We start from the raw sequence: 25202 nt of genomic DNA, 5'->3' as shown, positions 1-25202 counted from the left end.
TTGTCATTTTGGCTAGTTGAACTCCGGCTCCGGTAACCTCCTGAACCTTATCCATTACGTCAACCCTTCTTCAACAAGGGGAAGAATGTTCTTTTAAAACATTCTAAGTTTACTTCATGAGTTTATCATTTGAGATTATCTTTTTAATGCTTAAGGCTTCCACTGAGTAAGTAAGCCAGGCCAAGGGTTCTTTTAGGGCCAACAATGGTTCTCGAGTGCCAGTCCCTCCCAGGGTGTAGGCTCGGGGGGTGACAGGTTAGTCAACTTTTAAGTCGGGGTCATTTTGGTCTTTTCCCCTATGAGTTGGGCGCTTAAACTATGTTGTTTAATGCCTAAACTACATTGTTTACTCAGTCTAAGCCTAATAATCTAGTTAGAAACAACCTAGAACCCTCATTCTCCTAAAATCATCCAACTTAGAACAAAAAAAAAAGAAAGAGACGCCAATTTCCCCCAAGAACGAACAGAGGTGTTCTTCGATGGGGCGTATACATCCGACTCCGCATTTAGCTCACATGGTTAATTTTGGTAAATAGTAGCTCTCATAGTCATACTCTTATTACATTGACCATGTTATTAGCATTTACTTCAGCATTCAGTTCAGCATGTTATCTTCATGATTAGTACTTAGTCATTGCATCTAGCACAGTTTTCAGTTATACTTTACTACAACTTATTGCCATGCTCAGTCTATATTGCTAGTATTATATTATTATGTTTATATCGTTCAACTTTGCATATCTATATCTCGCATGCTCAGTACATTCAAAGTACTGATGCATACTTTTTTGCTACACCGTTTTATGATAGAGGTTCTAGCACTATCATGCTTAGTTCGATTCCCAGTCCGAGTTCAACAGCTTTAGTAGTGAGTCCTCATACTTTGAAGACAATAGACATGATTTACTTTCCAATCTTTAATTTCAGTTTACAACCTTGTTAGAGTTAGTTGGGGGTCCCAGCAACTCAACTCAGTTAGAGGCTTTTTAGACATAGTATTAGATTCAACTAGAGTTGTTAAGTGTTGTTTTAGTCATCACTAAACTCTTATTATAATTTATATATTCAAACTGCTTGGCTTTTTCCCCTTTTCAGATGTCCACTATTTTTAGCTTGTGCATAGTCTGCGATTTACTTAGTTAGATTTTAGCATGCTTGTGAAATGCCAGGATCAGGGTTAGCTTGGGGTCACTTGTGATCCTAAGTCATGTATTACATCTAGGGGGTAGTCTCGGGGCGTGACAAACCTGGTATCAGAGCATCTAGTTTAAGATTCCTAGGGTGTCTGAAAGCTGCACTAAATGGAGTCTCTTTCGTGAGTGTGAAGTGCACCAAACCTATGAGAGGAAGGCAACTAGGTGTTCTAAGAAAAACTTCACTTCATTTGCTATTCCTATCGTGCATGAATGGTGGGTCAACTTCTCTTTTCTAATTTGTTGTATGCGTTTTAGATCATGTCTACTCGCAGAGCTAACGCACACAATGCTAACGCAGTTCCTTTAATCTCAAACTATGAGGTTACTAATGCACAATTTCGTAATGCGATCTAACTTTTGGCACAGACCATAGCCAACGAGAACATTAGTAGGCACCAGTTCCTGCAAACACCACTGGTGGATCAGCTGCAACTAGGGTTTGATACTTTGTTCGTATGAATTTGCCAGAGTTTCTTGGGTCGTAGGTTGGTGAGGACCCACAAAACTTCATTGATACGGTCAAGGAGATTCTTGAGGTAATCCAAGTGACCGGTACTAATAGAGTTAAGCTAGCATCCTATCAACTTAAGGATGTGGCTCATGTATGGTTCATACAGTGGAAATACAATAGAGGTGTGGATGTAGCTCTTGTGACTTGGGATTATTTTACTAGAGCTTTTCTGGACAGCTTCTTCCCGAGAGAGTTGAGGGAGGCTAAGGCTCAAGAGTTTATGAACATAAGGCAGGGTTTGATGTCAGTCCAAGAATACAGGCTAAAGTTCACCCAGCTCTCTAGGTATGCTCCACATATAATGGCTGATCCGAGAGCACAAATGAGCAAGTTCTTATTTTGAGTATCCGAGTGAAAACTGAGTGAAAGAATGCTATGTTATTCGGGGATATGGATATCTCCAGACTAATTACCCATGCTCAGTAGGTTGGGGGAGATAAGCTCAAGGAAATGAATAAGGATAACAAGAAGGCTAGAGCAAGCAATTATGAATACTCTCAGCATAAGTCGGGCGGTGGGAATCGCTCACAATATCTGCAAAGGTCTACAACCCTAACGTCTTCATCAGCTAGTGCTCCATCCCCCAAGTTTCGACAAGATCAAAAAGGAAGGGCATCAGGCTCTAATTCTTAGGGGAGTGCTTCAGGTAACAAGACTTTTCCATCTTATCCAAATTGTGGTAAGAATCATCAGTGTGAGTGTCTTGCTGGTAGAGAGGAGTGTTTTGGGTGTGGTCAGTCTAGTCATAGGTTGAAGGATTTCCTTTCTGCCAGGCAAGGACAATGAAGTAAAAGGGTTCATGCTACAAATTCAGTAGCTCCAGTGGGTCACCCCACTTAGGAGGGTGCCTCATCTGGTAGGGGTGGTGGTCATTGGTATGTTACAAGTCTTCCATTTAGATGTCTATGCATTGTTAGATCCAGGGGCTACATTCTTTTTAACTTCTTATAAAGCAGTAATCTTATGTACCAGTCCAGAAACTCTCTCTGTAACCTTCTCAGTCTCTATTCCAATAGGTGACTCAATTATAGCTAGATGGGTATACATAAATTGATCTGTCACAGTTTCCCAAAAAGTCACCTCGGCGTACCTTGTAGAATTAGAAATAGTAGCTTTCAATGTCATTTTAGGCATGGATTGATTACATTCATGTTATGCCTCAGTCGATTTAAGAACTAGGATCGTTTGGTTTCAGTTTCCAAGCGAGTCAGTCTTAGAGTTGAAGGGTAGTAACTCAGTGCATATAAGTCAATTTATCTCTTACCTTAAGGCCAATAAAATGATTTCCAAAGGGTATATATGTCACATTGTTCGAGTTAATGATTCAAACTGTGAAACCCCAACTCTTGAATCAGTCCATGTGGTGAATGAGTTTCCAGAAGTGTTTCTAGAAGATCTTCTCGGAGTCCCTCCCAAAAGATAAATCGACTTCGGAATAGATCTCCTTCAAGATACACAGCCTATTTTGATTCCTCTTTACAGAATGGCTCCATCCAAGCTTAACGAATTGAAATAAAAGTTGAAAGACCTTATAGATAAGGGCTTCATCATACCCAACATATCTCCATGGGGTGCTTCAGGGTTGTTGGTGCAAAAAAAAATAGTAATCTCAACAAGTGCATTCACTATCATCAGTTGAACAAAGTCACAATCAAGAATAAGCATCTCATCCCCAGGATAGATGACTCGTTTGACAAACTTCAGGGTTCTAGTTGCTTTTCTAAGATAGACCTCAGATTCGGCTATCATCATCTCAGAGTCAGAGATAGTGACATCCCGAAGACAGCCTTCAGGACTCGGTATGGTCATGATGAATTTGTGATTATGTCTTTTCGACTAATGAATATTCCTGCAGCTTTCATGGACTTAATGAAAAGGTCGTTCAAACAGTTTTTGGACTTGTTCGTCATCGTCTTTATTAATGATATCCTCATTTATTCTCGGAGTGAGGAAGAGCATGTAACTTATCTGAGAGTTGTTCTGCAAACCCTCAAAGATCGCCAGTTATTCGCTAAGTTCAGCAAATGTGAATTTTGGTTATTGTTCATCGATTTCCTTGGTCATGTGGTATCCAGTAAAGGGATCTGAGTGGATTCTCAAAAAATTGATGTAGTACAGCATTGTCCTAGACCCACCTCTCTAACTGATATTAGAAGTTTCTTGGGTTTGGCCGATTACTACTGGAGATTTATTGAAGGATTTTCATCCATAGCTTTCCCATTGACCAAGTTGACTCAGAAGAAGGTCAAGTTTCAGTGGTTTGACAAATGTGAGAAAAGTTTCTCAGAACTGAAGACCAAGTTGACTAAAGCTCATGTCTTGACTCTACCAGATGGGTTAGATAGTTATGTGGTTTATTGTGATGCTTCCAAGGTAGGCTTAGGTTGTGTGTTGATACAGCAAGGTAAGGTCATAACTTATGCTTCTAGATAGATTAAGGTCCATAAGAAGAACTACCAAACTCATGAACTCCAGCTTGTAGCCGTAGTGTTTACCCTAGAGATTTGGAGACACTACTTGTATAGTGTTCATGTTGATGCATTCACAAATCATAAGAGCCTCCGGTATGTGTTCATCAAGACAGAGTTGAATCTTCATTAGAGGAGATGGCTTGAATTCCTTAAAGACTATTACATGAATGTGCTCTATCATCCAGGTAAGTCCAATGAAGTAGTTGACGCCCTAAGCAGACTAATCATGGGTAGTGTAGCACATGTTGAAGAAGGTAAGCAAGAATTAGCCAAAGATATTCACCGGCTTGCTCACTTAGGAGTTTGCCTTATGGACACGTCAGATGTTTGTGCGATAGTTCAAAATGGGTCAGAATCTTCTTTGGTAGTAGAGGTTAAGGAAAAATAGGATACCAATCCTATATTACTTCAGTTGAAAGGTGCAGTTCATCAGCAAAGAGTTAAGGTTTTCTCCCAAGGGGGAAATGGTGTTCTTTGTTACAAAGGTCGCTTATGTATTCCTAATGTGGGTGAGTTGAGGAAGAAAATCCTTACAGAAGCCCATAATTCCAGGTATTTTATTCATTCGAGTTCGACTATGATGTAACGTGATCTACATGAAGTCTTTTGGTGGAACAACATGAATAGAGACATCATAAATTTTATGGCTTAGTATCCTAGTTGTCAACAGGTTAAAGTAGAACATCAAAAACCAGGAGGTGTGACTCAAGAGATTGGCATTCCTACATGGAAGTGAAAAGTGATAAACATGGACTTCATTATGGGTTTACCTGGTACTGGTAGAGAATGTGACTCCATTTGGGTGACAGTGGACAAAGTCACTAAGTTAGTCACTTCTTGGGTATCAAGACTACAGATTAAACGGAGGATTATGTCATACTTTACATTAGCGAGATAGTCAAGTTGCATGGGGTTCCCTTATCTATCATCTCAGATAGAGGTCCTCAGTGTACATCTCATTTCTGGAAATCATTTCAAAAAGGTCTTGGTACTTAGGTAAATCTCAGTACAAAATTTCATCCACAGACAGATGGTCAGGGAGCGCGTACGATTCAGAGCATAGAGAAAATGTTAAGGGCTTGAATGATCGATTTCAAGGGTAATTGGGATGATCACCTACCTCTCATAGTGTTCTCTTATAATAACAGCTTTCATTCCAGTATTTAGATGGCCCTTATGAGGCATTGTATGGGTGTAGATACAAGTCTCCGGTTGGTTGGTTCGAAGTAGGTGAAGGAACATTGATTGAAACAGATTTGGTTCATGAGGCTATGGAGAAAGTTTAGATCATCAGAGATGGACTAAATATAGCTCAGAGTCATCAGAATTCCTATGCATATGTGAGGAGAAAGGACTTAGAGTTTGAAATAGATGATTGTGTTTTCGTGAAGGTGTTACCCATGAAGAGGGTGATGTTTGGCAAGAAAGGGAAGCTCAATCCTAGGAATGTAGGTCCTTACAGAATCCTGGAAAGGTTTGGTAAATTGGCTTATGAGTCAGAGTTGCCAGTAAAACTAGCAGCGGTTGATCCAGTTTTTCTCATTTCCATGTTTAAGAAGTGTGTGGGGGATTCGGCATCGATAGTACCTTTAGAAAGTGTGGCTGTAAAGGATAGCCCACTTATGAGGAGATTCCAGTTGAGATTCTTGATTGTCACGTTCGTAGGTTGAGAAATAAGGAAGTCGCTTCAGTAAAGGTTTTGTGGAGGAGTCAGTCCGTAGAGGAAGCTACTTGGGAAGAAGAAGCAGCCATGATGGCCAAGTATCCTCACCTTTTTCGTTTCGATTCAATTTCAGATTGAGGTAATAGTTCATGTCTAGTTTGTGAATATACTCTTGTGTAATTCAGTCTCAGTATTTTGTTCCCTTAGTTACCCTTGCATTTTAGCATATTTGCATGTTTTTGGAACTCAGTCCAGTTAGATATCCATTTCTTCTACCTAGTTTGTAGGTATTTCAGCCCTTCCCTCCATACTCGTCTTGGTTAGTCTTCATTAGAGGAAAAATGATCCCAATAGGGAGATATTAAAACACCTCAAAAATCTAACTAAGACTGAACATGAGGAAAAACTGGTGGACCACGGAGGGGTCCACTGGCTGTGAACAGGATCACGACCCGCCACCATCATCGTGGTTCATACCCACCAAAAATATGGAGGACCTCGGACCCCTACAAGGGCTGTCAGGTTGGCCATGAAAGCAAACCAGAACCACCCAAGGCCCCTGTGAGGAACCACAGACCACTAGATGGCCTGTGGAACCCCACACAGGCTATAAAGTGGCCAGTGAAAATGACCTTGTACCACCCCCATCTTTTGTGAGGAACCACAGTTGCCCATACGTCCCATGGTGCCGTGAATGGGCCCGTGAAAAAAGTCTGTCAGCGTTTAAGTCAAGGTCATTTTGGTCTTTTTCCCCTATGAGTTGGGCACTTAAACTACGCCATTTGATGCCTAAAATACATTGTTTTACTCAGTCTAGGCCTAATAATCTAGTCAGAAAGCACCTAGGACCCTGATTCTCCTAATATCATCCCACTTCGAACAAAAGGAAGAGAAAAAGGCACCAGTTTCTCCCAAGAACGAACAGAGGTGTTTTTTGAAGTTCAACCCCGTAATCCAAGGGATTTTTACGTAGTTTTTTTCACTAGGTATGTGGGATTTCACTAGTGGGTTCTTTTCACTCATTTGGTCCCTAGAATTCAGTTAGTTCTTCGATTTCTATTAAATTATTCAAACTTAGGGTTTCCAAATTTTGAAGATTTATTGTGATTTTAGTTGTTATAGTTCCCATGATTTAAATAACATGATTCTTGGTCATTTAGTGTAATTTTCATGTATAGAATTCAGAGCCCTAGCTTGTATCAACTATCAACTTATGAATTATACTTGCTAGGCAGATCAGTCATAAAATGATGTTTCAGAATTCGAAAGCCATATATTTTGAGCTACTCAGTTTTTTAGTACTCCCTCCGTCCCATTTTATGTGGCACTATTTCCTTTTTGGTCAGTCCCAAAAAGAATGTCACATTTCCTAATATGGTAAGTATTTAAAGGTACAATTCCTCTTTTACCCTTGTTGGTCCCACTTAATCTTAAAATAATACTCCAATACATTAATGAGGAGAGAGAAAAGTGAGTCTACTTTTTAAAGGACAATTTGGTAAACATTTCAAAGTCTTCATTTATTTCTTAAACTCCGTGCCCGGTCAAATGTTGCCATATAAAATGGGACGGAGGGAGTATCATTTTATCTATATATATTCAGTTAGGGGTAGACTTACATCGAGATGGACTAGGGTTCAGCGTACCCTCACAGTCCCAGAATTATGTGGTAACGTAGATCCAGAAGTCCACTTTGTTGGCATTAGTTTTAGTGATCACGCCACAGTCATGCCTCTATACCCCTGGAAAGGTATATTGGGTCCTCTCAATGGGTCGTATACTTTGGACTCCATGTTTAGCTTGTGGTTTATGTCGGTTAATAGTAGCTCTCACAATTAACTCTTATTGCACTGACCATGTTATTAGCATTTACTGTAGTATTTAGTTCAGCATGGTATCTTCATGATTAGTACTTGGTCACTGCATCTAGCTCAGTTTTCAGTTATACTTTAGTATATCCCAGTGCCATGCTCAATCTATATTGCTAGTCTTATAATGTTCTATTTATACCGTTTAGCTTAGCATATTTATATCCTTCATGCTCAGTACATTCAAAGTATTGACACATACTTTTCCGCTACATCATTTTATGATGTAGGTTCATGCACTCAACATCTAGATCACACTTAGTTCGATTCCCAGTCTGATTTCAGTAGCTTGAGTGGTGAGTCCTCATACTTCGATGACAATAGACATGCTTTACTTTTGAGTCTTTACTTTTAGTTTTCAATCCTGTTAGATTTAGCTGGGGCATGTCCAAGCAACTCGACTCAGTTAGAGACTTTTTCAGGCATAGTAGTAAATTCAACTCGAGTTATTAAGTGATGTTTGAGTCATCACTAAACTCTTATTATATTCTATACTTTCAGACTACTTCGGTTTCTTTCCCTTTTATGATGTCCATTTTTTTTAGCTACCGCATAGTATGTGATTTACATATTTAGATTTCAGCATTCTTGTGATATGACAACTTAGGTTAGCTTGGAGTCACTTGTGATCCTAGTCTCGTGTTATGTCTAGAGGGTAGTCTCGAGGCTTGACAATGTAGTTGTTTATCATCCCAATGAACTTTGTTACTCATATTTATGATCTTGTTCTATTTTAGAGACAACATCATTTGAGACTTATGTTTTCTTTCAATTCTAATTTAATACATTAGAGGCTTGTATACGTGACCACCAGGTTTTGGGGGTATATTTAAGTTGATTATGAATTTCTGCTTTATTTTATAGTATTTGACTTTTATTATTGTTTTATTTCCACACTTTATCATAATGGTTGGGTTTTAGGCTGACTTGTCTTAGTGGAATAAGACGATTGCCATCATATCCATTTTTGAATCATGAAAACATGGTATTAGAGCCAAGTTAATAAGTCTCACGTATATACAAGATGAGTCTAAGTAGAGTCTCAAGGATCGGTACAGAGACATTTGTACTTATCTTCAAGAGGTAATAGTGACTTTTAAGAAAAATATTCACTTCTTAGATCTCTATCGTGCCTCTATTGTCCATTTTGATTTTTATTCCATTCTTTATCACTTATAGTGATGACCCGATTGTGGTTATTCATGTGAGTCATTGGTATGTTTTGTATGGCTTGGAGTCTAGATCTGGCTTAGAAGTGATAGAGTTATTAAAAGGAAGTGTGGTCAGATTAAGAATGTTCAGCAATTTGAAAGGGTTGAGTAAGGTGATGACTCAATAATACTTTGACGATAGTTGAATGATGAGGTTGAACAATGGTTTGAGGGACTTCATGAATGTGTTATATTTTTTTGGTTTGTTACCCTAACAGAGAATAGTACTTGTGGTACAGGCAATATTTAGAGTGGTTTGAAAAGGAAGTCGAATGATTAAAAAATACCAAGATAATAAATATTGTAACTTTAGAAAATACAGTTAGTAAAGTTGTCATAACATGTATGAATTGCATAGCGGATAATGAGAATGATGTTGCGCCAAGTGAGGTCAGAATCTCTTTTGTGGTTTCATAGATTGAGTGTATACCAAAGAGGGTCATGATATGACCACTACAACGATGCGTACTTGGTTAGCATTATGGAGTGTGTTACTTCTTCTATCGACCTGATCTATGAAAAAATGCATATCGCTTGGGCAAGAGATGGAATGAATTTGATAATGTTTTGCAGTTATTCAATGGATAGAAATGTGTGGGCTATTTAGGTACAATCTTCTCGGTAAGTATGATGTGTTCTAGTGGTATATAGAAACAAATATAATATTTGTCAAGTGTGAATACTAACTACTTAAGAAGTTATCAATTGTACCACATGCTCGTATAATGAGATTCAATGTTGCATTTATATATGAGAAACCAACTAGTTATTACTATGGATGTATGGGTTGAAAAAATTATTTATAAGGAAGATTATAGTGATGGATCTTTGGAATCATTTTAATGTGTTAGGTTGTGAAGTGTATCTCGAGGATTCTAAATGAGGACTAGTGATTTCATCATAAGCTCTAAGGGAGTGGATCGATAACGGAATGAAAAGCTTATGGGTAAAGAAAATTTTCAACGCGTATACTTGTGTGAAGGCAATTGAGGATTTTAGTAATAAAATGCATATGAAATTGGGTTAGTCCATTGGATTTGATTGGTATAAGTGGGTTTAAGGTGGCATGTTGATAATAAGGTTGACTTTGTGATGATGACAATGACTACTGAGCATAAAAGTAATAAGAGTTTGTGATAATATATGACCAGGATGCAACCATATGATCAGGATTTTTGGTTCAATGCATTCTCTATGGTAATAACAACTTTCATGCATCTGAAATTGTGGTTTCTACAATTTGGTCAGTAGTTTGGTCGTATGGAAAGTTGTAGGACGTGTAGAAACACTGCTTGAATAGAATTAAAAAGAGCTAGAGTAATAAATGGAAAGAATTAGTGGGATGTAGTTTAGCTTTGAGAATGAAGAGAGAACAAGAATATTTACTTTGATTGCAAGGGCCATAGATGTATCTTCAGAAAGAGTGGATAATTGGATTAAGAGACATGTGGTTCCATCTATTTTTCCCAAATTACTTTGATAGTGTTACATGTCATTCATACCAGTTAAAATTTGTTGGATAAGATTTGAGAAAGAAGTCTATTGACGTTTGACTCGAGTGTGGTGATAAGTTCTTTTATGGTTTCGAGTTTGGTAACTGGTACTGTTAGATTTTTAACGAAGGATACAGTAAGATCGATCGAGAAGCGATAAAAAGGCTAAGATACGTGAATTCATAAAGTACTTCAATGCATGAGTTAATGTTGATAGATATTGGGATTGTGTTACACGGTTGGAATCAAAATTTAAGTTTTTCATTGTGAGTCTATGTCCATGCCAGTATGTTTTGTCATGGTATAGATTGGTAAGGTAAGAAATGATCGATTCCATTGGATATTAAACATTTGGAAGGACTTGTGCATAATTTGAGTCGTAAATTTAGTTACTTCTGATTGTTAAAGGACCTAAGGGGGGAGGGGTTTCACGTAATGTTTAGTTTAGAGGATAAGGTAAAAATGTCATGGGTTGTTGTTCAAAGAATAAGATTGGTAAGCAAGTCAGCAAAACGAACAAATATCTTGTGTATTGAAGAGTTCAAGGTATTTGAAATTTGTGTCATGGAAAGAACTTAAGAAAGGGAAGGAATAAGGCCTTTCATATAAATCCTTGGTTCAAAGTTGAAGATTATATGGAGTTTCCAATTTTAGTTTAGATATCACTATGAGATGTGGACAGGTTTGGTACAAACTTACTAGAGGTTTACAAGTTACTTTTACGAGGACTGTGTTTTTGTTCGAGTAATAAAATGTGATGTGCGGAAGATGTTGTGTTTTTATGTTAGTTTGAGTTGTTCGAATTGTGGTAGATGACTTATAATGATGTTGTGGTATGAACCTACATTCTACATGGTTATTGAAGATTTCGAGAGGATCAAAAGTACTCTGTTGATGGGGTTACATAGACTGTGTTATTACGTTACATAGACATTTGATCGTAAATAGAGGTTATGTGCTCATAGTATACAAAATCATTGGGGCAACCAAGAATCTCTCTAAGTTTTGATATGAGGTATATGATGGTTTTAATAGTAGTTGAAACTTGGTACGCGAATGATTGTGTGAAGTTGACATTGTGTGTGATTCAATTGTTGTACCTTGATAGGAAAGTACTTAGAATTTTGAAATTAGTGTTATCAGTCTTGGGTGTGACTCGTATTTGTCATGGAATGCTTAAATGAAAAGAGAGAGAGCCATAGTTTGAAATTTTTAGAGTCGACAATGTGTCTTCATACGAGTGACGATTTTAAAGTAAGTTAAACGATCGGTGTAGTTTTGATGTTTGTTAGTATTAAGAGTGTTGGCTTCAGTGGAGTACTATGAGAAGTATGTGAGGTTTTATAAATCGAAAATGTGTACGATTGTTCTAAGGACTAGATTGGGTTATTTTGGGTGGCTTAAAACAAAGAGATGGAGTCAAATGAATGAAAATGTTTGATATAGGCACTATGAAAAGTATCTTGTGTTATTCGACCTTGGTTCTGTACATTCTTATGTGACCACCTACTTCGTTTCGGACATGGTTTCGAGTATAATACATTGCATAGGCCTACGTGTGTTTCTACATCTACAAGTGAATCCCTAGTGGCTGATTGGATGTACTGATCCTCTTATGTTTTCTTGATAGGGTAGGATCAGTGTTTAGAAAAATGTTTTTTGGGGTGAGTCCCAGACAAGTCTCGGGGCGGGGCATACTAAAAATGCTTCGGGGCGCAAATTGAAGACATAGAACTATAGGGTGTAAGTCCTAAAATTTGGGGCGTATGCTCCAGCGCAAAAACGTAAGCCCTGGGCATTTTTTTTTTTAACCTTTTTTTGCTTTAGATCATATTTTTTATTATTGGTGTAATGATATTCTCAAATAGTAATTATAACATTTTTTTCTCTTCATTATTGGTTATTAATACCTTTCTCAAATAAAATTTATTTTCTCGGTAATAAAATTATAAAATTGAATATACATGAGACTATACCTCGTAGAATCATAAAACTTATGCCTCGTGTGTTGGGGCTTACGTCTCGCCCCTAAGACATAAAACATCTCGCCTCATGCCCCCGCCTTTTAAAACACTAGGTAGGATCCTTGGGCAGACTGGATCATTTCATTTATGGAAGATTTGGTGTTGTTTTGGATAGTAGAAGTATACCACTATTATACATGCATGACCTTGCTAATGAGAACTTATAGAAAAGCTTCCGTGAATAATTACAATTATCCGACAATGTTGTTAAAGGTTCTACATCCTGGGGTGTACCGCTTGTTGGGTGTTTACTTGATCTTGTTCTTCTTTGAGTTAGGTATGTTTGATTCTCCCTTGATAAGTAACCGATGTGTAAAGATTATATTTTTATAGCTTAAGCTCGTGCAAATATTATATCGTGAGGATGAAATCTTGATAAGGTCTGTGAGGATTTATGAATTACGAGTGTGTGGTGGTTGGTTCAGATTCACTTTTGGTTGTAGTCGGTATTGATTCAGAATTTTATTGTGGCTATCTGGGAAAAGATTCATCGTGGGGATTGTGTTATGGTCCGGAGGGTTTCGGTTCAGATAAGGTTCATGTGTTAGTCTGTGGGTTGGTAATCACTCGTGATTTGTAGATTTGCCAAAAAAAATTTCGAAAGTTTAGCTTTTAGTAATTGATCTTTGATGGAATGGTCTTAAGAAAGAGCTCACTTAGAGAGATGAACACAGACTCTAGAAGATCATAACTTAGGCTTTCGTTAATGTCGGTTATTCTTCCTTCTCCTTCTTTATGTTCGAGGATGAACATAGTTTTTAGTGGTGGATAATTTAATGACTGTTAGGTTATTTTGAGAACTAGTCCTCTCTCTTTCATAAAAGACTCTTTTTGTAAAAATTTAAATGATAATTTTGAACTATTCGTTTAAACTATGGTTATTTAGTTGGTGAGTATTTCTTAAATAATTAATTCTTAGTTCATTATAAATGGGTGAAGTCTTAAATTTATTTAGGGAAAATTACGCGGTTAAGTAAACTTATACTACTTAATTACTCATCATAGCTATAGTTTGCTATAATTACCACTCACGACTAACATTATACATTAATTACGCGGGCTGACTTCGACTTTGTATAATTAGCCACGTTTGTATATGTATAATTCACCAGAATATACAAATACATATGTATAATATACAATTATCTAACCGATATACATATACAATTCACCTCTCTCCCACTCTCTCCCCTCTCTCGCTCGCCTCTCTCCCTCTCTCCTCCCTCTCCCAATCTCGCTCGCCTCTCTCCTCCCTCTCCCAATCTCGCTTGCCATATATACAAATACATATGTATAATATACAATTATCTAACCTATATACATATACAATTCACCTTTCTCCCACTCTTTGCCCCCTCTCTCTCGCCTCTCTCCTCTCTCTCCTAGTCTCGCTCGCCTCTCTCCTCCATATAACATGTAGCTACGAATTGTAATTATCAAACTATAGCTATGGAGAGTAATTAGATTATTTTTGAGTGGCTATATGTGAAAGTTCCCCATTTATTTAATATCATATGTTACTTGGCCCATAGGTAGAAATAAAATTAAGAAAATTCAGCAATTTTGATGCATAATTATTTTATTTAGAAAAGAAAAGAGTGAAAAGAAGAATGACGGAAAGCTTGCGCAGCCTCAAAGGAGAACTAACTGCTTCATGTTAAACTTCAACAATTTTTATAATTATGCGATGTATATTGATGATTGAGTGAGGATTTATATTATTATATTAATATGTGACATAAGAATTGAAAGTGGGTACGTATTTGGTTGAAAAGAGATTGGGGTGGAAAGTGGGTACGTATTTGGTTGAAAAGAGATTGGGGTGGAAAATTTCCTACAGGAAGCGTGGATGTTAACAATTTGATGGATAATGGTGGTTAATCAATAGCCAATAATTTAAAAGTATTATATATTATATAGGTTTGGCTTGGAGCAAAAAATTATACCTTTGTTTTCGAGATTATTTCCACTGGGTTTGGTGACCAGCGGTTTCGACCCTTAACAATCTTTTTAATCTTTGTTATTTATTGTGTTACTATATTATAAATTAAGTTTTGATATATTGATATAGGTAATTAAATATTAGGTGTACTGTAATATATGAATACAATTAGATTTATTATATTTGAGAAATTGGAACTTAACCCTATGTTTGAAATTTGGAAAATATGAGTAATGTTAGTTTAAAAATCTTATTGTTATTATTTATTTGAATTGACTGCATTGAATTGGAAGCCCAACGAAAGGGAAAGGCTCAAGTACTGGAGTGAATGTTCGATTATTTGAGGCAAGTGGATTTCTCAACCCCTGTTAAGTGTATAGAATCGTGTATTTCTTTATGATATGTTTTGGGGAGTAATGCGACTTGGTGATGGATTGACTTGTCCCTATTGAATAATTCTAATGATGAAAAGGGATAATAAAAGACAATGTAATTAATTATAGGTGTGTGATGTGTTGAGAATGGTTTGAAAGATTTATTGATTCATTGTTGATGTTGTATCACGATTGTGTTATTGTGAATTGTACGTTGTTATAAATATGGTCATCTCCTCATTATTTGTGTGAACATGTCGTTTGCATTGTTTCTGAGACATGGTCGTGACAATTGTTATGTGAATTAAAAAATAATAAGAAATTAAAGAGGATGTACCATTTTGAAGGACATGTCGCGCACCGCGAAGGATATTATGATTCAAAGGACGTGTCGTACACCACGATGGACTTTATTAGTGAGGGTTGGGTCGTATGTCACGATAGATTCATGGACAAATATGTCCCCCCATGGGTCCCGTACTAAGAGACAGCAAGTGTGTATCGTTAGGTCAGACATGCATCACTATACTTGACATTACATTTCATTGCAGTGCATATCATTATCACTTGTGAACTTTTGAGTGCCTTTATGTGGAACTTGTGATTGGTGAACCTGATATTGTGTGTTGCTGACATGTATTATTAAAGTGATGTGGTTGAACTATGAGCTATGTAAATTGTGAACTATTAGGTTGGACTTATTTTTATGTAGTTTGTAGATGTGGAGGTTCGGTTGTGGTGTAAGGAGTACCCGTATTCTATACCCTTAGCTCGGTGTTTAGGAGTTTGCTTGTTGAGTACCGTGTGGTTTGGTACTCACCCCTTGCTTTTACATTTTTGTAGGTTACTTGCCCGGATCTTCGTGATACTCTCTATTCTCTCCTTGTCTGAGGCTTCCTATGGAGATTATTGAGGTAGTTGTTTATCATTTTAGTGAACCTTCTTACTCATATTTATGATCTTGTTCTATTTTAGAGATAACATCATTTGAGACTTATGTTTTATTTCAATTCTATTGTAATACATTAGAGGCTTGTGCACGTGACAATTAGATTTTGGGGGTATATTTAAGTTGATTATGAGTTTCCGAATTATTTTATAGTATTGCACTTTTATTATCGTTTTATTTTCGAACTATATCGTAATAGTTGAGTTTTAGGTTGACTTGTCTTGGTGGAATAAGACGAGTGCCATCACATCCCATTTTGGGTCGTGACAGTTTCTCTCTATTGTGTGGTCGAGAATAAGGATGTGTGGGTGATTTGGAGACAATCGAAGTCTATTATCCATGGTTCGAGGTTCGTGCATATTATTACTATCCATGGTTCGAGGTTCATGTGTATATATTCTAACCCGATTAAAGTCTGGGCATCACTTCTATTAGCCAGGTTTGAGCCCTGACTTGGTGATTCTATTGGGTTTTGTGGGGTTGCCTTTACCGTGGTTCAAGTCTGTGGATGACTGTTGCAGTTCTGGAATACTCTTAAACTTAGCTATTAGTTTCATTAGTTCTTCTGTGTACTCATCGAACTTATGGGGGTCCACTTGGGTTATTAACTTTTAATTGTGCACGGGTGTAACTTCTAGGCTTATGGGGTCCAGTTAGGTTATAGTTAGTTGTTTACTTTACTGTTTGTCCTTTCCTAGGCTCGTGTCCTATATAGTTAGGTTTTCCGTTATTGTTTCGTTCTTGTGACCTCTAGTTTCTTTAACTTTCTCACTTTCATATTGGTTTTATTTTCCAACTCCAGGATCATATCCATATTCGGAAGCTCCACTACATAAAGCTTCTAACCCACCACTTGCTAGCTATCCAACACCATCTCCTATTCCACAGCCTCGCCTTATTCAGCATACTATCCATCATCTCCTTATCACAAAGTACCACCCCCTTCAGCAACTTATCATCCAACATCTCCTTATCCCCTTCAATCGACTGCTTATCCTTCACCCTATTCATCAGCTTCTGAATATCCGCCTAAGTTTTATCCACAACAGAGTTACTCTTATCCTCCGGATAAATATTCTTGTAAGATGTGAATTTCCTAATCTCCCCTTACATGCTCGTTAGGGTTAATAATGTGAAGCTAAAAATATATGTTCTTATCATTATTTATCTCACATTTAGTATTTGTATTTGTCCTTTTTGAGCATGAATTTTATGGATTGTGCTAAATAATGTATTTGTTTTGTAGGAGTAAATTGGTGTAAAGATGAAGAAGTTTGGAACTAAAATAAATTTTAAATGGAAGATTATATAAGGTGTAACACCCCCAAAAATTTCTAAATTAAGACCTGAACTATTTTCCAGTTACATGTAGGGTCATATCAGGTGATTCGTAAATTGCCCATATGTGTAAAGGTAAATTATTTTGTTTGGGAATGATTTTGGATATCAATTAAGGTCACTAGAAACTCCTAGAACAAAGTTGAGTTGAAAGTTTCCTTACCGATTAAGTTTTGATGTAAGATTCTATTTGGATCAACTTCAAACGATCATATCTCTTAGAATATAAACGTTATGTGGTCCATAACCTATCAAATTAAAGGTATTTGAATCTTATTTCCAATGCCACCAATTTACAACAATCAAGTTTTGAGTAAAAAGTTATGACCATTTTAGTAACCTAACACAGTGCAGTGACAAATTAGCCGACGGAAAAGCATTAAAAAGAGTCGTTTTTGTCTTTTTCACCTCTAAGAAAACTCTAAAAGAATTTCTTGACTAATTAAAGATCCAAAACAATCAGATTTTCATCTCTTAATCCATCATTTTCTTCTCTCTCAAACCCTAAGGAAAATCAAAGTAGAAGACTCCATTCAAGATTCATTTAATCTTTTTCAAGATTCTTCTTCAAGGTACGTTTTTCTCCAAGAATTTTATGCTTTCCAACTCAAATTCCTCCGTACAATTATAAATCACTAATGAAAATCATATTTCTTGGCCATAGAGATTTCAAGAAACTAATTCAAGAATCTCAAGAAAGGTTAACTTGATTGTTTACCTTCAAGCTAGGGTTTCAAAGCTTCTACTCAAGTTCTTATTCAAGATTCTTCTTGAGTTATGACTGAGTTGAGTCGTTCATGTCCATAATTCCGCATGAACCCTATGGATTGAGTTATAAATCTTGAGAAGCGTTTTAAAGCCAACACTTGAGTTTTAAATTGAGTTTTGAGGAAGTAAAGATGAGTTTTGAGAAAGAGTTTCTAAAACATGATTAGTATAACAATCGAGTATGCCATCAATGTTTGCAGTATGGTATCTAGATATACCATCAATGTTTATGAATTGTGACTTCTCGAGTCATCAATGATCATATCACAATATGATTTTGATATATTTTTTAGAAAGAGTTTTCAAGTATGAATTGAGTAAGAGTATAAGAGAACTAAGTATTCCTAAAGGTATCAGTTTTTATATTGATAAAAGAAAAAGTTTGATTTCTAAATGAGTTATGAGTTCAAAGATATTTCAAGAGCAATTACCTCTTTTAAGAGTATAGTTTAAGCAATTATCTCGAACCAGATAAAGAGTATGTTTTTAAATATTGAGCATGAATATATATTATTGAGAGTAGTATTGAGCACGGATATGGAGATGAGTTCAGACAATTCACATTCCTCATAAACCATGTATGCCAACATGGGTCCAGGATCATACTCTTTAGATGAATCCTAAGTGTCGTTGGGCAGAGCTTAGTGGATCCACTTAGTTGAGGTGATCTATACCCCTACAAGGTATAGGGGAGTTATGGCAGCGTGGGCGAGACGATGTATCATCACCTAGCTCATAGTGATGGTTGTCGGTTAGAGAATCTCCCAAATATAGTCAAAAGTGTATTTTTATTATCACTTAATATGTTAAGTTCAGAGATGAGTAAGTATTTTGTAAGAGTTTAATGATTTCACTTCTTTATTTCTTTACATTCAGTTGAGTATATAACATGTTCCAGTCCATTCATTCAGTTATTTGTTATTCAGCTATATTACATACTCGTACATTCAATGTACTGATATCATTCGACCTGCATCTTTTAATGATGCAGATACATGTTCTTAGGATCCTCAACAAGAGTCCGTTGAGATCATTTCATCTGCTCGTCAACTTTTGAGTAAGACCTCCCTACTCCTGGAGGACTCCATTTTTATGAGTTGTTAGTAGCAGTTCCCTTGAGGAGTCGTGGCTCTTGTCCCGACACTCATCTTTATATTGTAAATGCTTCATAGATAGACAGTTTGGAGAGTCTTTCAATTTTAAATTTTTATTTAAAACTTATGTTTCATACTCAGTACATCCAGCAAAGTTTTGAGATTCAGCTAACCTTTTTTAAACGTTTCTTTCAATTTGATGCTTAGGTATGCTTGAGTTAGTCTTCCACTTGTAGTAAGCTAGGATGACAGATCGCTTGGGGTCAGCAGTGGTTCTCAAGTGCTAGCCACATCCAGGGTCTAAGCTCGGGTCATGAAAAACTTGGTATCAGAGCACAGAGTTCAAGTGTCCTAGGGTGTCTATGAAGTCGTGTCGGTAGTATCTTATTTATGGTTTTGAGGGCCCCACTTCTATAAATAAGGGACTACAAATATTTACAACACAGTGCAGATTGTGCGAATTGCGAATTGCAAATTGAATGTTTACCAGCTGTCATGTGTCACAATTGAAGGCAGCAACAACAAAAACAATTGAGACGGCATAGTTCTACGCGAAAATCAATTCCTTTTGGTTTTGGTTTGTCAATTTGTTTTGGCCCATGAGAATAATTATTAGGGGACATATACTGGAGCTTACTTTATAAGGAAAAGTTGTCAATACTTTTTAGGTTCTTTTCTTCTCTTCTCTTTTCTTAAACATTAGTAGCTAAAGACCCTTGTTCTGGGGCTACGGGTGCGGGTAATTGTTGAACATCAATTCTTTTGAATTAATGATGGTTATCGTTTAAATTACTTTTGTATTCTTGTTTTAGTATTTCATGTTTGATCACCATAGAGATAAATATATTTTCTATTCTTGGACTCGGGAGACGAAGAGGTAGATAGACTAAAGAATACAAAGAACTTGATCTTTCTTGCATATCTCTTGATTAGATTCGTGTTTAAGATTGACACCCGGACGAACACCGAACTTGGTTACTAAACAGGATGAAATATAAATGTTCGCCAATTGGGCATGTCTATCCCTGCTCAACGATATAGTTAGAAAATCAATTGGAGTAGGCGATTAGAGGTCAGGAGACCATGATCATAGAATCAACCTTGTAAATTAGTAATTTGATAACCTTAGTTAATTCATTACATGAGATGGGATACATGAAACCTTATGCATGTTGCAACCCTGGAATTGCTCCAATTATTATAAGTTAATTTTATTATTTAATTCTTGCATTTATAGATTAAACTCTTTTGACACGCTTAAATAAATAATTAGACTAGTATAATTTAGTAAAATAGTTAATCGATAAGTCCTTTGGTTCGATAATCTGACTCTTTTAGAGTCACTATATTATTTGCACGACCACGTACACTTGCATGTACAATTGGAAGCACCAGTTAACTATATACTTTTGTTGTCTTGCCAGGTCCATACCCTGGAGCCTATCCTCCGCGATCACATTGATGCTATGTTCTTACTTTTGCTTGGAACATTTTCGATTGTACTTTTGCGATTTCGACAGCCTGTTAGAATTGTTGATATGCCAGCTTTTTGTAAGTTCAACAATATATATATATATATATATATATATATATATATTTGGGAATTTTGCCTCTTGGCAACTTCTGTTTTACTTGTGAAACAATGTATCAAAACTTAAGTGCACAAAGAAATAAGACAAGGACTGGAGTATCAACACATACGGAGAACAACCTTTTCCCGCAAATAATTTGCAACTGAAATTGCAAGAAAAATGATAAATGATCCAAAACTTTGATCTGCTGTATTACCCAAGATCCTTATTTCCGCGACATATTTTGTTCCAATTCTTGCTGCTAGTACCCTTTCTCTGACCCTCATAGATTTTAACATTCGCAAAATCCACGCCAAGTCAGGAAGAGAATGACTACAAGCATTCTCAGCTTCAAAGTTTATTTATAGGGAAGACGAGTGCTTTACTCATGCTAAGCTTATATACTACTCTATACAATTTGTGAATGCCACTCTAGTAGAAGTAGATCCATAACTATTTGTTGTGTGATCTAGCAGTTTAGCCATGTAATGTGAATAAACATCAGTACAATCTCAACATTTATTTTTATTAGTACCAAGAACGAAATTTACATAATCCCATGGGTAGATAAGCTAAAGGAATCTAGTACATTTTAAGTTCCTCTTGGAAATTCTGAGTTCACATAACTTAACGTATTATTTTATCCATGAAAAGTATCACAGCTTTCTTGACATTATCACTGGAAGAGGATGCACCTGGTAGGTGAACCATCTCCATGAACCAGCCTCAACGGTAGACAGTGAATTGTATAAACTCCCGGGACTGCATCATCGAGGTTGAGACCTTCCACTGGAATAATATCCTGATGCACATATATATAAAGAATCCTTAACCAACTACCAAATTATAAATTAGGCTTGCTATGTTGTAATTATAGGTCAACTTAATTAGGAAAATGGATGTTATACTTACTTTAGAATTCAGAAGATGTTGATGAACTTTAAGGAGCTCATCCTTGGGACTAATGGCAACAGATAAGTAATCAACGCCAACGAGTTTGATGTCAGTATTCTGGGCCAAATACTCTGCTCCGTCTGAGGTGAATGCAGAATATGAGGAATCAAATTCTTTCTTGTACATCAGCCTCCTGTTTATGTTCACAATATGCATTCAACACCAAACGACTTCACAATATAAGCAAATTAAACAACTTATATACATAGGCTTTAAACAAGTTAATGCCTCCAATGGACAAACAAACAAGTACCTGTCTGTGTTTGATGTTTGAAAAAGAACACGTTTCACTCCTCGAGGTATGTTCAATGACCTCATAACTTCAGCTGACGAACAATAAGTAGGTTTACATCATTTGGTGAAAAATAGTTTTTAGGGAGACAGATCGAGCTAATTCACAAGAAAATAAGTAAGTAGGCAGGCAGGATATCACACCTGTGATATTCTTGTTCCGTGGGGTGTCCACTACAAGAACTGGACCTGCATTCACACCAAAAATATGCCTATTTACAGCTAAATTGTAGCAAAGAGCAAGTGTATTTAGTATGGCGAACCTGAACAACAACAATATACCCACTGTAATTCCATTAACTTAGCCCTACCATTGTGGGTAAAGAAACTGTTTCCTAAAGACCGAACTTCAAAAATAGGAAAAAATTTGACTACACACTAGCACAATGCAAAGCGGCTAAAAAAAATACAAAGCAACTAAACAAAATACAAAGAAAAATAACAGCACCAAAGTGGTAAGATACCATGCAATTACTCCATCTGTCCAATAGTAGTGTCCTCACACACAGATTAAGAAAATGTAAATCATAGATGTAAGTTTACCTAATCACTCTTATTAAATATAAGTCATCTAAAATTAAAAAATGAATAGTATTTAATAGCAAGATTAGAATAGGTACAACATGGTAAATTATTCATTTATCTAATAAATTGGACAAATATTATTGAACATTTCAAAATAATATAGTGGACAAGCAAACATAGACAGAGAAAATACTAAAACAAGATATCTACTAACTTTCTACTCCGATCATTGAGCTTCAAAACATCTTATTTAGGGTCATCCGAGCTGACTCACTTTTCAAAAAATACTTTTTCAGCCTACCTCTACTTCGATTCGACAGAGCTCCAAATATACAAGAAATTTATAAAAAGTTAAGAATAAATCCATAGGAGAAACATTACCATTCAAAGTTTGGAGATGAAGTGAAACAACATCGTAACCCAACTCGAATAAGGTCTCATTGAAATGTCCAGGAGCGTCAACGTGTGTGCCAGAATGAGTAGTAAGTTTAAAGACGGAAAAATTATAGAGATCACCCAACTTGATGCTGGTCTTAAGTTTTATGAAGTTTCCCAGTCCACTTTTGGAATCATAAGCAGGCAAATCAGGAACATACTTGTGGCTAATGTCAATCACTTTCTTTTGCATATAATTTCTCTCTTCTCTCATGATCTTTTGGAGATCTAACCTGCTCGTTGGTCCGAAGGCGCTGGCCACGGAGACAAGCGCCAGTACGGCAGCGAGCAGCAGCAGGTGGGAGTATGGTGAAGTGTTGTGATTAGTCATGGAGATGATTGATGGATTGATTGGAGAAAGAGTTTAAGTGATTAGCCTGTTTGGATCTATTTACTTTTAAACAGTTTTGGAGTACTTAAATAAATTAAAAAGAGTGTTGTTTTTAAGTTTAAATAAATGATAAAAATAAACCCAAAATCATAAGTTATAATTCAAATTTTTGACTTTGCTTATCAATCATAATCAAAAGTCAATCCACGAGACTCTTGTGAGGGATTGAAAATACAAAAAGTTAGTGACATTTTGATTTGTTATTTTCGTGCGACGCCAAATTTGACATTTGCCAGCAGGTCCACACGTAGGGCCGATGTTGGATCTAAAGGGTAGCATTAGTCATCACTTATCTGTGCAGGGGCGGAGCCCATTCATTAAGAAAGATATTTTCTCTAAGTATAGTATCTGGTAACAAAAATACTATAATCTGAAGTACACTTATATCATCAATCAAAATAGACTAGTTGAGGTAGAAAAATGTTTACAAAGTATGTGAAATGAATGAAAATATCTCCAGGTAATAGTTTGATCGATAAATATCATTGTTGTCAATAGGGGCGGATCTATGTGGACGGGTGGGATGCCATAGCACCCAGTGATCTCGGAAAAAAACTTTGTATAACGTTGTCACCACTAACTGAAAGGCTGAACAGTTCCATTGGCAAAGGAGAGAGCCTGCCACACACACAACGCAGTTCGGACCTCGCTGCCAGCACTTATCTTTTGGCTTGCTCGTGACACCCCTTTTTTTTCTTTTCTTTTTTGTTATTTTTTGGCTTGCTCGTGACACCCTTTTTTTTGGTCTTTTTCATTAACTAGTCCTCGGAACGTGCGTTGCACATTTGTTCCCTAATTGACATTAGAAAAGTTAATTTATATAAGTACATATATCATAGTGAGCGTACAAATATTCATCGCTAAGTTCAAAGCCAAGTCCTTTTGTATGTAAGTTTGACATAAGAATATAACTATTTACAAAATACAGCATGAAAATCTTATGTCAGATGTTGGAGGTTTGATATTTTTAAAGCTTCATGAAGAAAAATCTTTTATTATACCAGAGGAATTGATATATTTTAATTACTAAATGTAAGTTTTAATAATCAAAAAATAAATTGGCTATAAAAAAGATGTGTATAAAGAAAAATATTACAAAATGTCTAGGTGGTGTAACATTAAATTTATAGAAAAAATTACAAGTTCAAACGGAAAAGAAAGAAAAGTAAATAAAGACATGATACCCATAATAAAAGACATCACATTAAAATATATAGACAATAATATTATCATATTAATTGAATTACATTTTGTTAGAAGTCGACTAGCTATAGACAAAATGTTTCATATGTATAAAAAATCTAAAATCATAAAAAAATAAACAGAAAAAAAAGCATGACTATGTTAAAAATACAGATACATTATATTTCTTGAACTATATATTAAAGGATTTGTATATAAAAAATTAAATATGAATTCTAATACTATAAAATTCAATGTAACATTTGCACTTAATTTTTACTTTACATTTATTTTTTTATTTTATTTTTTACTTGTGCACTAAGTTTTTGTACCTCTCTGTAATAGTTAAGTACATGGATTTTATAAACATTTGAGATTACATATAAAAAGGAAAAAGGTATAAACATGTTATTTTAAAAAGATAATTGATTATCAAATAACAAAGGGAAAATGCACAAGTACCCCCTTTAACTATACGTAAAATTCCAACGACACACCTTAACTATACATGAGACCTATTACCCCCCTGAATTATTTTAAAGTGTAATAAACGTAACCTTTCGTGCTGAGGTGGCATAGAGAGTGCGTTCACTCTCTTAGAGGCATGTGAGATACGAAAAAAGGTATTAAAATCTGATTAATATGGACATGTGTTCATTTTTAATTGGGCATTTTATAATTAATTAGTAGAGATAGTTAATTAAGTTTAAAACTTAAATTGATATTTTTTTAAAATTAAATTTCTTTTTTTCTTTATGAAATAGAGTCAAATTTTATCATTTTTCATAACATATCTAAATTGTCAGAAAATTCTTTTCAATGTTTTTCATTAATTTGTATAGTATCGAGAGAATTTTTTTTCTTTTTCATTTTTTACTCAAATAACTTACTTGAAATTCGCTAATGAGAAAAAAATTGCATATTAGGAATTTAATTTAGGCAACATATAAA

General features: G+C 35.9%; 1 protein-coding gene across 1 annotated transcript; it reads right to left on the bottom strand.

Annotated features, from left to right (window-relative positions):
* Positions 1-20962: 20962 nt before the first annotated feature.
* Positions 20963-23106, bottom strand: LOC102591822 (kynurenine formamidase-like). The gene is made up of 5 exons (XM_006356433.2): positions 22625-23106; positions 21863-21907; positions 21681-21753; positions 21386-21560; positions 20963-21275 (listed from the first exon to the last, which is right to left on the bottom strand). The coding sequence occupies exons 1-5, from the start codon at positions 23007-23009 to the stop codon at positions 21150-21152; spliced, it is 804 nt and encodes a 267-aa protein (XP_006356495.1). The 5' UTR covers positions 23010-23106; the 3' UTR covers positions 20963-21149.
* Between the last annotated feature and the right edge of the window lie 2096 nt (positions 23107-25202).

The sequence above is a fragment of the Solanum tuberosum genome, unplaced genomic scaffold (genome assembly GCF_000226075.1).
Source record: "Solanum tuberosum cultivar DM 1-3 516 R44 unplaced genomic scaffold, SolTub_3.0 scf00223, whole genome shotgun sequence".
Taxonomy (NCBI): domain Eukaryota; kingdom Viridiplantae; phylum Streptophyta; class Magnoliopsida; order Solanales; family Solanaceae; genus Solanum; species Solanum tuberosum.
The sequence above is the reverse complement of the archived record's forward strand: the minus strand, read 5'-3'. Positions and strand labels throughout refer to the sequence as shown.

What these genes read in the sequence shown, in the direction of transcription:
- LOC102591822 (XM_006356433.2), bottom strand. Translation starts at nt 23,009, where the DNA reads ATGACTAATCACAACACTTCACCATACTCCCACCTGCTGCTGCTCGCT. An exon ending in TCATCTCCAAACTTTGAATG is followed by an intron (nt 21,908 to 22,624) that starts GTAATGTTTCTC and finishes GTGTGAATGCAG; the next exon opens with GTCCAGTTCTTGTAGTGGAC. An exon ending in AACATCTTCTGAATTCTAAA is followed by an intron (nt 21,276 to 21,385) that starts GTAAGTATAACA and finishes TATGTGCATCAG; the next exon opens with GATATTATTCCAGTGGAAGG.